The sequence below is a fragment of the Artibeus jamaicensis genome, unplaced genomic scaffold (genome assembly GCF_021234435.1).
Source record: "Artibeus jamaicensis isolate MK-2021 breed Jamaican fruit bat unplaced genomic scaffold, CSHL_Jam_final contig_700, whole genome shotgun sequence".
Lineage (NCBI taxonomy): Eukaryota > Metazoa > Chordata > Mammalia > Chiroptera > Phyllostomidae > Artibeus > Artibeus jamaicensis.
The window spans coordinates 11,194,015-11,210,737 of NW_026521930.1; the positions used below are offsets into that span (position 1 = coordinate 11,194,015).

The 16,723-nt window shown below is 44.8% G+C and overlaps 1 protein-coding gene across 1 annotated transcript in view; it reads left to right on the top strand.

Annotated features, from left to right (window-relative positions):
- ZNF174 (zinc finger protein 174) overlaps positions 1-16,723 on the top strand; it is a 46,238-nt gene that overhangs the window by 25,550 nt on the left and 3,965 nt on the right. Inside the window, exons 8-10 of the mRNA XM_053671741.1 lie at positions 8,780-9,060; positions 9,506-9,921; positions 10,872-11,094. Of these exons, the coding sequence (XP_053527716.1) occupies positions 8,780-9,060; positions 9,506-9,921; positions 10,872-11,094 (920 nt within the window). The remainder of the gene's footprint in view (positions 1-8,779; positions 9,061-9,505; positions 9,922-10,871; positions 11,095-16,723) is intronic.

Consider the following 16,723-nt stretch of genomic DNA (forward strand, 5'->3'; position numbering starts at 1 on the left):
GAAGTTTTCCTTTATTATTTGTTCAAATAAGTTTTCCAATTGTTGCTCTTTCTCTTCCCCTTCTGGTGCCCCTATAATTCAGATGTTGGAGTGTTTAAAGATGTCCTGGAGGTTCCTAATCCTCTCCTCATTTTTTTGAATTCTTGTTTCTTCATATTTTTCTGTTTGGTCATTTTGTTCTTCCTTCTGATCCACTCCCTTGATTTGAGTACTAGTTTTCTTCCCATCACTATTGGTTTCCTGTGCATTTCCCTTCATTTCAATTAGTTTAGCCTTCATTTGTTCCTCTAATTTGTGACTAAAATCAACCAGTTCTGTGAGCATCCTGATCACCAGTGTTTTGAACTGTGCATCTGGTAGGTTGGCAATTTCTTGGTCATTTAGATTTATCGGCTCTGGGGCTTTGAGTTCTTCTTGAGCTATGTTTTGGTCTGTTCACGCCTGTTACATATGAGGAGGGGAGTCTTAGGTGTTCACTAGGGCGGGGCCACCCAGGTTGCTGGGTTTTGATGCTATACGTGGGGGCGGGGTCAGAGAGGGACAATTGCGGTCTCCTCTGCTGCTTCCCGCTGCTGGGGCCTGCATGGTCTGTCTCACTGCTCGCTCCTTTGCCTGGTTTATCTGTGCGCGAATGTGTGACCTCGGTCAGCCTGCCACCTTGTGCCCTCACTGGATTTGCATATTGCTACTCCACACCTGGGATCTGCCCACAGCTGCCTGTGCGCCTGGGTGCAATGCCTGGGTCAGTCCAGTGGATCTTTCCTGCCCAACCCCACTCTATTGCTGGCTCTGCACCTCTTACTGGTCTGGCTGAATGGTTTGTTATTGTTGGACTTCAGTATAGTTCAATTTTCTGTGGTTTAGCTGCGTTTTTGTTGTTAAAATTTTGTTGTTTTTAAACTTGGTTGTGTGAGAAGGTACAGTGTTTCCACCTACGCCTCCATCTTGGTGGAAGTCTGGAAAGAGATTTCTAAATTTAGAGTCTTGGTCTACCCAAGCAATGGAATATGAGTCAGCCATGAAAAAGAATTAAGTAGTGATATATGCTGGAAACATACTAAATGAAAGAAGCCAGACACAAAAGGTCATGTATTATAGGATTCCACGTCTATGAAATGTCCAGAATAGGCAAATCCACAGAGAAACAATGAAAAGCAACTGCTTAATGGGTACAGCATTTCCTTGTGGGAGAATAAAATGTTTTGGAACCAGCCAGCAGTAGTGAATGCATAACATTTTTAATGTATTAAATGCTACTGAAATGTTCACTTGAAAATGGCTAATTTTAGCCCTGGGTTGTGTGGCTTAGTGGACTGAGTGCCAGCCTGTGAACTGGAAAGTGGCAGGTTCAATTCCCAGCCAGGGTACACAACTGGGTTGTGGGCCAGGTGCCCAGCTGGGGGTGTGTGAGAGGCCACTGAATGATGTATCTCAAGCACACTGATGTTTTTCCCCCTTTCCCCCTCTTTAAAAATAAATTTAAAAATATTTTCTAAAAATGGCTAATTTTAGACTTCTGGCCAAGATGGAGGCATAGGTAGACACACTGTGTCTCCTCAAACAATCAAAATAAGGACAACAACAATTCAGAAACAAAGTAACAACCAAAACTAAAAGAAAATTGGACTGTATGGAAGTCCCACAACCAAGGAGTTAAAATAGACACATCCATCCAGACTGGTAGGCGGGGTGGAGTTGGATGGCTGAGAGGAGAGGGGTCCCAGCATAGGAAGCGGTGACACCGGGTGCACAAGGCACTGCGGGTGTGCAAGGCGGCACCGGGCTGACCCTGGGCACCCAGGTGGTAGCTGGCAAACCCCAGGCATGGGGTAGCAACAGGCAGACCCAGTGAGGCGGCAACTGAGAAGTGGGGCACCATGCGCAAGGTGGCTGGCTGATGGGGCAGTGGTCCCCCATTCGCAGGCGGATAACTGGGGAGCAAGACAGATCCCGCGGCTCAGGGTCCTAGCACCAAAAAATAAAGTCTCAAAATACCGATTGAAAACACTTGTGGGGGTTGAGGTGCAGGGAGAGACTCCCACCCTCACTGGAAAATTCACTGGAGAAACCCACAGGGCCCTAGAACGCACACAAGCCCACCCACATGGGAATCAGCACCAGAAAGGCTCGGTTTGCTTGGGGGAAGTGGTGGAAAAGACTGAGGTGCAACAAAGAGTGGAGCAAAGTGCCATTTTTTCCTTCTTGGACCCCACCCCCACATACAGTGTCATGACCCAGCAACTGTGTCGCCCCACCCTGGTGAACACCTAAGGCTCCGCCCCTCATATGTAACAGGTGTGAACAGACTAAAACATTATGGCTCAAGCAGAAGAACAGATCAAAGCCCCAGAGCCAATACTTCTAAGTGGCGAAGAGATAGCTAACCTATCAGATGCACAGTTCAAAACACTGGTGATCAGGATGCTCACAGAACTGGTTAATTTTAGTCACAAATTAGATGAACAAATGAAGGCTAAATTAAGTAAAATGAAGGGAAATGTACAAGGAACCAATAGTGATGGGGAGGAAACTGGGACTCAAATCAGGGAGTGGATCAGAAGGAAGAAAGAAACATTCAACCAGAAAAGAATGAAGAAACAAGAATTTGAAAAATGAGGAAAGACTCAGGAACCTCCAGGACATCTTTAAACGCTCCAACATCTGAATTATAGGGGTACCAGAAAGGGAAGAAGAAGAGCAACAAGTGGAAAAGTTATCTGAACAAATAATAAAGGAGAACTTCCCTGATCTGGCAAAGGAAATAGATTCCAGGAAGTCCAGGAAGCTCAGAGAGTCCCAGAGAAGTTGGACCCAAAGAGGAACACATCAAGCCACATCATCATTATATTAGCCAAGATAAAAATTAAGGAGAGCCCAGGAACAAGTATAAAGGACTCATGGACAAAAGCTAAGGGGATGGAAATGGGAGGTAGGTGGGGAGCACTGCAGAGGGTGGGCTGGGATGGGAGTAAAAGACAAAAAACTGTACTTGAACAATAATTAAATAAAAAAATGAAAAAGTTAAGAATAGAACCCTAGAAGCATCAAGAGATAAGGAGACAGTAACCTACAAAGGAGTTCCCATCAGACTGTCAGCTGATTTCTCAAAAGAGACCTTGCAGGCAAGAAGGGGCTGGAAAGAAGTATTCCAAGTCATGAAATCCAAAGATCTACATCCAAGATTGCTCTATCCAGCAAAGCTTTTCATGTAGAATGGAAGGGCAGATAAAGTGCTTCTCAGATAAGGTCTAGTTGAAGGAGTTCATCATCACCAAGCCCTTATTTTATGAAATGTTAAAGGGACTTATCTAAGAAGATAAAAACATGTATAGTAAAATGACAGCAAACTCACAATTATTAACAACCACACCTAAAATAAAAATAAACTAAGGAAACAGCTAGAACAGGAACAGAACCACAGAAATGGAGATCACATGCAGGGTTAGCAATAGGGGAGTGGGAGGAGGAGGGGGGGGAGAAGGTACAGAGAATAAGTAGCATAGATGGCAGGCAGAAAACAGACAGGGGGAGGGCAAGAATAGTATGGGAAATGTAAAGCTAAAGAACTTAAGACACATGGACATGAACTAAAGGGGGGATGTGGGTGGGAGGGGGTGTGCGGGTGGAGGGGAATGAAGGGGAAATGGGACAACTATAATGGCATAATCAATAAAAATATATTTTTTAAAATGGCTAATTTTATATGATGTGAATTTCAACTAAATTAAGAAAATTTTTCTTTAATTAAATTTTTTTCTGAAAAATTGAGATAAAAACAAAAATAGAGCTTTGGAGAAAGAAGAAAATAATAGGAGGAATGTATTCTGGAAGAGATTAAGATGGGCAGGCGAATTATTCAGTGTCTTTAAGTACATAAAGAACTGCAGAAGGTCACTGTAAACATGTCCACCTTAATACAACTGATACAAAATAATAGAATTAAATTGTAATAAAAGAGAATTTGGCTAACACATAACAGGTCTCCACTCTACTTATGTGTTATTACCATCAACTGATTTGAAATCTTGTTTTTTAGGCATATTTCAAAGGCATTTAATCTGGAACCCAGGGGCAAACTCAAGTTCAGACCTGCATTTCCTACAGACGATTGCTCCTGCCCCACCTCAGGTGAGGGCCCAGGCTTCTGCTTACCTGAGCTCCAGGACCCTTTCAAAGTCTGTTTCTAGGGATGAACTCTCTGTTTCAGATGGAATCTCAGTGATTCGCTGGCTGTTCCCAAAGGGGCTGTCTCTTTGAGAGCACTTTTCAGTCCTTCCCAGGACCCAGACCTCATCATCTGTCATGACACATTCCTGCCGTAGCTGCACTTTACAAGCCCTCAGAGTAGCATTAGAAAAGAATGTGACACATAGGGAAGAAGAAGAGAAATATTCTCAGGGCCACTGTAAAATAAAAATAAAAATGAATAGAATTTGGTTTCAATCACTTTAACCAATCATCAATATGAAAGCACCTAGTATGGAGCCTGACACACCAGAAGTGCTAAAAGTGATGCATGTGTTGGAAGTGGGAGTGTCTGCTTCCACTTGAGAAAGCTCCTGTGATCTCAGCACCACTACCATTTCCTCTCCCCGCAAATTTATACATGACAAAGTGCAATCCATTCCACTTTCAGAAGAACCCCTACATTGCTCCTCATTCTCTCTCTGTACTCTCCAGCCTGTCTGAACTACTGTCATTGCAGCTTAACTGTCTGCCCTGCATCCTCTCTGCTGCTGGACCCTCTCCAGGGGTGTCCGAGCTTTTGGCATCTCTGGGCCACACTGGAAGAACAAGAGCTGTCTTAGGCCATGTATTAAATACATTGTGACACATAATCACAAAAAACTCATAATACTTTAAGTAAATTTATGATTTTGTCTTGGGGCTGCATGCAGCCCATGGGCTATGAGTTGGACCCTCCTGCAAGTCTAATCCATTTTCTCTCTACAAAAAAGCCAGTAGATCTTTAAAAAATGTAACATCACTTCCATCCCTGTTAATCACTCTTCAGTGATTTCCCACTGCGCACAGAATAAAACCCAAATTATTCTAACAGCCTGAAAGGCCCTGCATGACATGGCCCCTGCCTTCTTCTCTCACTTTGTCTCATCATTTTTCTCCTTGGTCCTGAAAGCTGTAGCCACACACCCTCCCTTCCTTATCAAACATCAAAGTCCTCCCCACCTGAGGCTCTTGGAGCGTGCTGTGCCCTAGAGCTGCAGTGCTCTCCTCTCTGCTCCAGGCACAGCCAGGTCCTTCTCACATCTCAGCACTAACATCCCCTCTGAGGACTTTCTTTTCCCTACTACCTGACTCCCCCACAGTCATCCTCTATTAGATCACCTTGCTCATTCTTTCAGAGCACTTATCTGTATCTTTATTCATTTGCATATTGTGTTTCCTCCAAGGAATGCAGGGTCCAGTCGGCCAGGTGCCATGCCTGTCTAGTTCAATATAAATTCCCCAATATTGCTCTGGCCAATGTTGCTCACTTGGTTGGAATGTTGTCCCATGGACCAAGGGGTAGAGGGTTTGATTCCCAGTCAGGGCACATGCCTGGGTTGTGGGCTCAGTCCCTGGTCTAAGATCAATAAGCATGTCCTAGGGTGAGGATAAAAAATAAATAAAATAAAAAACAACCCCCCTAATAGCTGGTATATCATTGCCACTTAAAAATCTTATATTTTAAGTAAATTTACGATTTTGTGTTGGGCCGCATTCATACTCATTCTGGGCCACAGGCAGAGTATTTTTTTAGAGAACTGTTTTGAGTATTTTAATTTTAATTAGAGACTCTAAACATTCACTAAATATATGAATGTCCAAGTTATTTCAGCAAATGTGAAAATCTTCCCATAGACTTAGGGCACAGGACCAACTCAAGCTACCTAGTATTTTGGTGAATGGCACAGAGCTAGTGTGACCAGTAGCTAGATTCCTGTGCTCCTCACCCCAACTTCTTATTACCAAAACCAGAAGATTCTGGCTTCCTTTTCTCAACTGTTGCCCAGGTATTCTTTGTACACCCTCAACCAGAGGGCACAGCTTCCTCATCATTTTCTTTTTTCCTTTTTAGGTTTTATCTACTTTCAGAGAGAGGAAGAGAGGAAGAAAGAGAGGGAGAGAAACAGCAGTGGGCAAGAGATTCATGGATTGGTTGCCTCTTTCATGCTCCCAACCGGGGACCTGGCCTGCAACCAAGGCACATGCCCTAAGTGGGAACTGAATGATCAGCCTCTAGGTTCACAAGCCAGCTCTCAGTCCACTGAGCCACACCATCCAGGGCAAATTTCTCACTATTTTCTGGACACCGCTTCTGTAGTCAGGTCTGGATCTTCTCTGGCAAGATGGTGAGAAACTGCTCCAAAACCAGCAGCTCCAGGATTTGCTCTTTTGAGTGTGTCTTAGGCCTCAGCTGTGTTCCAAGAGTGTGCTAAAAGCTTCAAGGGGGCCAGCTACCTCCTGACAGCAGAACTGCCTGAATCATTAGTGGGAAGAAGCTTCATAGCCAAGGCTGTTGCTATGAAGAGCTAATTTCTGTCCCTGTGTGGAGTCCTTGTTTGGTGATGGGTGTGCTTGGGGACTCTTTGTTACAGCCATTATTCACTTCATGAACTGGCTCACTGGTTGCCACTTCCACCCGAGGATTAAATCCTATTTCTTTTCATATTATTGGGAAGCAGTTCTCCTGGATACCAATGAAAGGAATCAGAGACTTGAGATTGACTCAGACATGCAGAATCACAGTTGGAAAAGGCTCATCTTTGAAGGGAAAATGGGAAAAATATAGCATAAACTATTCCATATTCCTTCCCTCTGCTTCTTGAGATTTATTTTTATCCTTTACTCCCTCCAACAATCCAAGCCAAGGACCCAAAGCACTAGAAATATCAAAAAACATACTTTTCTTCCAGCCAGATTTCTCTCTGCTAAGGAATTCCTCACATTACTGTGTAGTCCAACTGTTCCTTCTCATGGTCCCCATGTCTGGGTCTTGTCCCTGCCCTTTCCCACCCTCAAAAAGCCTGAACCCACCTTCCCAATTGCCACCTTCTCTTAAGAAGATAACAGTACATGAGTGCCTCTCGATTAACCTCTTTATTACTGTGACACCCTCCTCTCTACCATCACTATCACATAAAATCTGGATGATAAATGACTGTTATGGCGGGCCGTATGTTGGTTCCTTCCCCAGCATTCCTTCGCCACTTCTGATATGGCAGCAACATCTTCCTTTTTGAAAGAGCCCCTGTCTATTCCATTGGCTGTGGTGGGATTATTCATCAGCACAGTACTCTTCTACCTACTACTCCAGGAGTGGGTACCTGAAAAAGGCTGTGCCTGTCAAAATTCTTCTCTGAGATTTTACACACAGGTAGGGTGGGAGAAGTTTCCTGTGAATTGCTAAATTGGGAAGATGTAAGACTGGAACTATCTTTAATTATGTCCCACTCAACATTCCACTTCTCTTCCACAAAAGGGATAAGCCTGTTTACAGGAATTAAAAAAAAAAAAAAAGATGCAGGCTGGCTTTCTTCCAAAGAACTTGAACTGCATTTATATTCTCTTTACATTTCAATGTGGCAGTAGGGGCTAGAGATAGAGGAATAAAAGATGATGTTAACAGTCCTTTTTAACAAAAAAGGAGCAGGCCTCACATCCCCCCCTTACCTTACACGTTTACACACACCAGCATTTTATCCAAAAGAATAATAAATGCTAGTTTATTTTAAAAATATTTTATTTATTTTTAGAGAGAGGGGAAGGGAGGAAGAGAGGGAGAGAAACATGGATGTGAGAGAGAAACATCAATCGGTTGCCTCCTGCGCACCCCCAGCTGGGGACCTAGCCTGCAAATGCTAGTTTCATGAAGAAGGCGGAGCCAACACTCCTCTGAACCTCTGACATCCCATTCCATTCATACTTAATTTTAAAATTCTGGTCTCTCAAAAACGTGTTTCCCTCAAGCGACGATCCACTCAGTGGAAAGCAGGATGAGAATGGGGACCAGACTGATTCACTTTCACTCGGCAATGATGCACTCAGTGAGTACTCCTAGAGCACTGGATGCTAAGGTTCGGTACTGTGGCTGAAGTGGCGTAGGAAAACACCCGCAGGCTCCCGCTGCCGCAAGAGACGATCAGGGTCAAAGGCCAGAAGGAGTCCGGATTCGGGCGCACAGATCGGAACAGCACTGGTTATCTCTGATAGAGCCAGGGCACCGGGGCGCAGAAAGGTGAGCGCGGAGCATGCCAGAGCCTCCCGGGCCTGGACCGAGCGCCCTAAAAAGAGTCTGGCGGCAAAGGGCACGCAGGCCCGTGTGGGGCCCAGCTGCGCGCCCCCGGCCCGGAGCAAGTAGGGCACTCGTCAGACACACGCGCTCACGACTCTCCAAACTCGTGTAGCAGCGGGGCCGTCTGCCAGAGCGCTAGCCGCAGCATTGGTGGGTTCTTTGCCCTAGTCAGTTTGCAGGCCCTGACACCGGACTACGACTCCCGGGGTGCACTATGACGTCTGGGCACCGTTCCTCACCAGCATTGACAGATACAGCAACCAATAGACAGATGAAACTGTCCTGGAAGAGCCAATCCTTCTAGGGGATAGGCGGGCTCTCCCGTGGCGTAGTTCCTCCGCAGCCAGTGGGAGTGTCCGCGTAGAGCGGCTTTTGCCCCGCCCCTAGCCCTGGCTCCAGGGTTCTGGTTTCCTGGTCCCTTGAGAGGTGAGTCCGCTGCAGGTGGGCACGGGGTGTGGGCTGTCGGCGACTCTGCCTTACTAGGGGCCAGCGCGGGCTTGCACTCGGCCAGGAAGTTGAGCCAAGTGCTGGAGTTTTGCCAAGCCCGGGGCCCAAGACTGGCTCTCTCCGAGGCTGGAGCGGCTGGGCCTTCGGATCTCCTGGAATAAACTGCCACTGTGCCTCCCACCATCCTGCTTGTGAGCCGGAGGCTTTTGCTAACTCCCAGCCCCCGGAGTGCGCCGCGGCCTGCCTGAGATCCTCCTGCAGTTCGCGGCGAGATGCCGGAGGTCTGCCTAACCAGAATGCCGAACAGTTGGTGCAGTGTACCTGGCTGACAGCTTGAACTTTTCGTAGGGATTCCTGTCAGCCCCTTAGGTCATATTGCGCATCCAGCCCCCCACCCCGGAGACTTCGTGTGCTTATTGCCGAAATAAAAGCAGTATTTTCCCCAGTTTCCTTTTAGGGCGTTATGACTCTTCCCCTTCACAGGACAGTTCTAGAAACTGACGGAAAGATAAATTCTTTCCATTGCCGTGGACTGTGTCATCTTCAAGAGTTTGGGGTCAAGGCCAACGAATGAGAAGACCCTGTCCTTTTGGGTAGAAATTTTGTATTGGGTAACTTAATTAGACCCGATCTGCATCCTCTCCTCAACATCCTCAGAAGAACTTCGTTTCTAGCATCTTTCCAGAAGTCGGAAAGACTTCTTCAGGGCCATGATCCCTTAGGCTTGAGCTGTTTACAAGGAGAGAGAGGCTTCCTCCTGAGCCCCCAAAATGGCAGCTAAGATGGAGATAACTTTGAGCTCTCAGTCCCACATTCAGGCTTCCTCAAAGCAAGAGAGACACATCATAGCAAAGCTAGAAGAAAAACGGGGAGCATCTCTGCGAAAAGACTGCCCAGATCCTGAGGTGTCCCGCCAGAGCTTTAGACGGTTTTGTTATCAAGAAGTGTCTGGACCCCAAGAGGCACTCTCCCGTCTCCGACAGCTCTGCTGGCAGTGGCTGCAGCCTGAGGTGCACACCAAGGAGCAGATTTTGGAGCTACTGGTGCTGGAGCAGTTTCTGAACATCCTGCCCCCAGAGATCCAGGCTCGGGTCAGGCATCGATGTCCAATGAACAGCAAGGAGATGGTGACTCTGGTGGAAGATTTTCACAGAGCAGCCAAGAGACCAAAGCAGTGGGTAAGGAGGGTCTTCTCTAATGGTCCCCAAGATTTCTTTTTCATCCGGGTAGTGTTTGGTCTCTGGACCCCTCCCTAGATAGAGCCCAGAAATGGACCAATGGCTTCAAACATGTCTTCTGGTCCCTATTTTTGGGTACAGCCCTCCTTCCCCCAGATGTACCAGCTTTTCAGAAAACCCAGTTCCTCACTGGCACTCCAATGAGGAAGTAGAAGAAAGAGTAAAGTTATTGATTCTTTGTTGAAAGATCTCTGCCTATCCATTCCTCTTGAAGTTTTCCTACAATTGGGATTCTTACCTGCTGGGTAGGAATTTGGTTTTGGGGGAACTTCATTGGATCTTATTCCAGTGAATTGTCTTGCATATTACCTTTGGATCAGTAACTCACAGCTCATTTGACTAATATTCCTTCCAACCCCTCACCCCCCCAAGTCAAACCAAAGTCCAGCCCTAAGCACGAAGAACACAACTGTGTGCTTCTGGGAATGGAAGCAGGGAACAGGAGTGGGGCAGTCCTCTTAGACCCCTGCTACTACTTGGATGTCCTTACCAGGAGACCCTTGGGAAAGAACAATTTATTAGATAAAAGTGGTTTTTGTTGCTTTCCAGTCCTACAGAGCCTGTTTTCAGAAGTAGGAAGACAGTTGGGCATAAGGTGGGAATCTGCTGAGCCAGTCATGGCTAACCCTAATGTCTGTGTCTGCTCTCTGATGACTTTGACTACAGGCCTTGAGCAAGGCCCAAGCTTTAGGAGTATCCACTCAAGTACTTGAAGCAGCTTCATTCTGGTTATTCTCCATGTGCTTCCTTTGAGAGTTTCAGCAGTGTCTATCAAAGTTGACCTGTATGCTGTTATCAGGAATTCCAGGATAAAGGGGTCAAAAGAGAGAGGTCAAGCTGCCTTCAGTCAGTTCTCTGGGTGTACTCTAATTCATGGGGCTTGTTTTTAGGTGGCCGTTTGCATGCAGGGGCAGAAGGTGCTCTTGGAGAAAACTGGATCTCAGCTTGGAGAACAGGAACTGCCAGACTTTCAATTGCAAACTCCTAGGAGATATCCTAGGGAAACTTGTCTGGAGGAGCCTTCCCAGGCAGGACCTCAGGACGAGCTTAGCACCCATCATTGGGAAAAATCCCCATTCCTTCTGGAACCACCCACCAAATTGGCTGGGACAGGTAAATACTCTGTGCCTCCTTTCTTCTCATCAGTCCTCTATCTCCATCAAAGCATTCGTGGTTCTGAGAAGCTGTACACCAGGTGTTGAGTTTATTTTAAATATTGTATGTGATAGATCTTTGTTCCCTAACAAATTTCACTAACAAGAATGGTAATGATGCAACACATAAGAAGTATGTTTTTGTTTTCTCTTAATGACTATTTGACAATGCACTACACAATAGGACTATTCTACTGCCTGCTTTTCTATCCCTTTCAGAGCTTCCTATAGTAGACAGATCCAAATATGACCACTGATGAACTTCCATGCAAGATATAGCTGAGTTTCATCACTTAAATTGGTCCCATGTTGAGAAAGTACCTAAAGAATGTCCTTCTCATGAGAGAAAAAGCCCACTCCGTATTATTTTCTGCCTCTTTCTCCTGCAATATTTTCTGTGCTGTACAGTTTTGTGTCCACGTCCCTTCCTATCTCTGTTACGATGCCAGGATCACAGTCAACCCTATTCCACACAGCCCTGTGATTCCTAAAACTGAATGGCAGCGACACTTTAGCCAGTCTTGGTGATGTGAATACAGAATACAGTTGGCAGGCTAGAGAAGAAAGTTGGTTACAAGGAGGCTAGAGCCTTGATCCCTTCATATTTGCTACATTCAGCGAAACAATTAGGTTTGATTATTCTCAGAACTCAGGAATGGAGAACTGCCCCATATCTGTAGCTTTCATGGTCCTGAATAAAGTGGACCGTGCATACACCCTTCTGCCTCAGTAGAGGCAAGTGGGTATATGTATATTCTCTATCTCTTTTGATTTGATTCCTGAGAGAGTACATTCTCATGCTTCTCATCCCTAAGATCCAACAGTGCCTTCTTTCAGAGCTGCAGTGACCAACACAGTTGCCACATGCAACTATTTAAATTGTATTTATTGATATAATTCACATACTATAAAATTTACCCTTTTAAAGTGTGAATTTTAGTATAAATACAGTGTTTTTTAGCATAATTGCAGAGTTGTACAACCACCACTAATTTCTGAATATTTTTATAACCTTGAAAAGAAACCCATACTCATTAGTAGTCACTCTCCATACCTCCCTCTCTAGTTTCTGGAAACCACTGTCTATTTTCTGTCCCTGGATTTGCCTGTTGTGGACATTTCATTGTCCAGAAACATACAATATGTGATATTCTGTGACTGGCTTCTTTCACTTAACATAATGTTTTCAAGGTTGACCCATGATGTAGTGTGTGTCAGTACCTTATTCTTTTTCATGGCTAAATGATATTATATTACTGGACATTTTGTCTATTAATTGACGGACATTTGCGTTGTTTCCACTTAGGGCTATTTACTTGAATATTTGTTTACAAGTTTTTCTGTGAACATGCTTTCATTTTTCTTGGGTACAAAGTGGCATTGCTGGGTGACACAGTAACTACGATTAACTTTTTTTTTAAAGATTTTATTTATTTTTAGAGGGGAAGGGAGGGGGGAAAGAAAGGGAGAGAAACATCAATGTGTGGTTGCCTCTTGCGTGCCCTCCATTAGGAGACCTGGCCTGCCACCTAGGCGTGTGCCTTGCCTGGGAATCAAACGATCCCTTGCTTCACAGGCCTGCACTCAGTCCACTGAGCCGCAGCAGCCAGGGCCTACAATTAACCTTTTAAGGGAATGCCAGACTGTTTTCCAAAGCAGCTGTGTAATTTTACATTCCCACTGACGGTCCCACCAATGGTCTATGGGGATTCCACTTTCCTTACATCCTTGATAATACTTGTTATTGTTGGTCTTTTTGATTATAGCCATTCTTTATGTGTGAAGTGGTATCACATGGAAGTTTTGAGTTATTTTCCTTATAACTAATGATGTTAAGCATCCTTGCATGTGTTTTTTGGCCAGTTGTATGTATTCTTTGGAGAAATGTTCAGTCCCTTTGCTCACTTTTAAATTGATGTTAGTCTTTTTAAAAAATATATATTTTATTGATTATGCTATTACAGTTGTCCCATTTTCCCCCTTCATTCCCCTCCACCCTGCACACCCTCTCCCACCCACATTCCCCCCCCTTTAGTTCATGTCCATGTGTCATAAGTTCTTTAGCTTCTACATTTTCCATAGTATTCTAGCCCTCCCCCTGTCTATTTTCTCCCCACTGTCTATGCTACTTATTCTCTGTACCTTTTCTCCCTTCTCCTCCTTCCACTCCCCTGTTGTTAACCCTCCATGTGATCTTCATTTTTGTGGTTCTGTTCCTCTTCTAGCTGTTTCCTTAGTTTGTTTTTATTTTTGTTTTAGATGTGGTTGTTAGTAATTGTGAGTTTGCTGTCATTTTACTATACATGTTTTTTATCTTCTGTTTCTTAGATAAGTCCCTTTAACATTTTAATATTTTTCTATCCCCCTCCCCCCCCTCTTCACCCCCATCTTTGCTCCTTTTTTTTTTTTTTTTTTTCTTTTTTAAATTCTAAATGAAAGTTTTGCTGGATAGAGCAATCTTGGTTGTAGGTCTTTAGATTTCATGACTTGGAATATTTCTTTCCAGCCCCTTCTTGCCTGTAAGGTCTCTTTTGAGAAATCTGCTGACAGTCTGATGGGGACTCCTTTGTAGGTGATTGTCCCCTTAGCTCTTGCTGCTTCTAGGATTCTCTCCTTCATTTTAATTTTGGCTAATGTAATTATGATATGCCTTGGTGTGTTTCTTCTTGAGTCCAACTTTTTTGGTACTCTCTGGGCTTCTTGGATTTCTTGGAAGTCTATTTCCTTTGCCAGATTGGGGGAAATTTTCTTTTATTATTTGTTCAAATAGTTTTTCCACTGGTGGTTGTGTCTTTCCCCCTTCTGGTACCCCTATAATTCGGATATTGGAGCGTTTAAAGATGTCCTGGAGGTTCCTAAGACTCTCCTCATTTCTTTGAATTCTTGCTCCTTGACTCTTTTCTGTTTGGCCATTATTTGGTTTTCTGGTCCACTCCATTGATTTGAGTCCCAGTTTCCTTTTCATCTCTATGGGTTTCCTGTGGAATTCCATTCATTTCCCTTAATTTAGCCTTCATATGTTTCTCTAATTTGTGGCTATAATCAACCAGATCTGTGAGGAAGCTGATGACCAGTGTTTTAAACTGAGCGTCTGAGAGTTTTGCTATTTCTTCGTCGCTTAGATTTATCTGTGGGGCTTTGAGGTCTTCCTGCGACATTTTTGGTCTGTTCTGGCCCTTTAAGTGGGAGAAGCGGCACCTTGGAGTCCCAGGTCGCTTGGTTGTGACGCTGTATGTGGGGGCGTGGTCAGAGTGGGGAAATGGCGGCGCCCTTTATCGCCTTGGCCGCCGCCGTCTATCGCCGCCGCGGCTGGTCCAACCGCCCACTCCCTCGCTCGCGCGCAATTAGGCAACCGCAGTCAACACGCAGCACCGCCTCCCCACTGTCTCCTCTGCAGTCGCTCACCCGGTGGGTTGCTCAGTCGCTCACTAGATCCAATCCTGGGTTAACCCGTCGTCTGCAGGAGCACAGGGGGATGGGAGGTGGAAAGCTTAACATTTCACATAATAAGGGCTTAATGATGATGAACTCCTTTAACTTGACCTTATCTGAGAAGCACTTTATCTGCCCTTCCATTCTAAATGAAAGCTTTGCTGGATAGAGCAATCTTGGATGTAGGTCTTTGTCTTTCATGATTTGGAATACTTCTTTCCAGCCCCTTCTTGCCTGTAAGGTCTCTTTTGTAGGTTACTCCTTTGTAGGTTACTGTCTCCTTATGTCTTGCTGCTTTTAGGATTCTCTCCTTAATGTAACGATGATGTGCCTTGGTGTGTTCCTCTTTGAGTCTACCTTCTTTGGAGCTCTCTGAGCTTCCTGGAAGACTAGTTCCTTTGCCCGATTGGGGAAGTTCTCCTTTATTATTTGTTCAGATAACTTTTCCACTTGCTGCTCTTCCTCTTCCCTTCTGGTATCCCCATAATTCAGATGTTGGAACGTTTAAAGATGTCCTGGAGGTTCCTAAGCCTCTCCTTATTTTTTTGAATTTTTGTTTCTTCATTCTTTTCTGTTTGGTTGTTTCTTTCTTCCTTCTGGTCCACTCCATTGATTTGAGTCCCAGTTTCCTTCCCATCATTATTGGTTCCCTGTGTATTTCCCTTCATTTCACTTAGTGTAGCCTTCATTTTTTCATCTAATTTGTGACCAAATTCAATCAGTCCTGATCACCAGTGTTTTGAACTGTGCATCTGATAGGTTGGCTATCCCTTGGTCGCTTAAAAGTATTTGCTTTGGGGCTTTGATCTGTTCTTCTTTTTGGGCAATTTTTTTTTTTGTCTCGTTGTGCCTATTACGTATGAGGGGTGGAGCCTTAGGTGTTCCCCTGGGTGGAGCAACCCAAGTCGCTGGGTTGTGACACTGTATGTGGGGGTGGGGTCCGAGAGGAAACAATGGCGCTTGCTCTGCTCTCTGTTGGATTTCGGTCTTTTTCGCACTTCCCCCAAGCAAACTGGGCCTTTTTGGTGCTAATTCCTGGGGAGTGGGCTTGTATACATTCTAGGACCCTGTGGGTCTCTCCAACAAACTCTCCTGTGAGGTTGGGAGCCTCTCCTGGTACCTCAACACCTGGTAGGTGTTTTCGGTCGGTATTTTGAGGCTTTATTTCCCCACCCTGGGGCCCTGTGTTGCACAGTCTGTCTCTCTCCCCATTTTCACCTGGTTTATCTGTGCATGAATGTGGTACCATGTGGTTAGCTAGCTGCCTTGCATGCAGTGCCTCACTTCACAATTGCCGCCTCACTGGGTCTGCCCATTGCCACCCCATGCCCTGGGGTCTGCCAGCTGCTGCCTGCGCACCAAGGGTCTGCCCACTGCTGACTTGCATGCTTGGGGTTTGTCAGCTGCCACCTCATGTGTCTAGTGCTACAGCTTCTGGGACACCTCACCGCCTGACCACCCGATGCCGCCTGATCCTGCCCCATCTACTGGTCTGGATGAATGTGTCTATTTTAACTCCTTGGTTGTCATACTTCCATACAGTTCAATTTTCTGTCAGTTCTGGTTGTTATTTTGTTTCTAAATTGTTGTTGTCCTTATTGTGGTTGTGTGAGGAGGCACAGTGTGTCTACCTATGCCTCAATCTTGGCTAGAAGTCCTGGGTTAGTCTTTTTATTGTTGAAAGAGTTCTTTAAATATTCTGGACACTAGATCCTAATATAGAGTTTACAAGTATTTTCTCTTATTCCGGGAGTTGTATTTTTATTTTCTTAATAGTATTCTTTCAAGTACAAATGTTTTTAATTTTAATGAAGCCTAATTTATTTTTTTGTTGTTGCTTGTTTGTGTTATTGGTCCCGTACTTAAATTACCACCGCCTAATTCAAAGTCCCAAAGATTTACCCCTATGTTTTGTTCAAAGAGAGATTGGTTTAGTTCTTACATTTAAGTCTTCGATCCATTTTGAGTTAATTTTTATATATGTTGTGAAGAAGGAGTCCAACTTCATCCTTTGCATCTGGAAATGCAATTGTCCCAGTACCATTCATTGAAAATATGGTTCTGTCTCCATTTCATTGTCTTGACAACCTTGTTGGAAAACAATTGACCATAATTCTGTGGGCTGCTTATTCAAATTAATTAAAAGTTTAAAATCC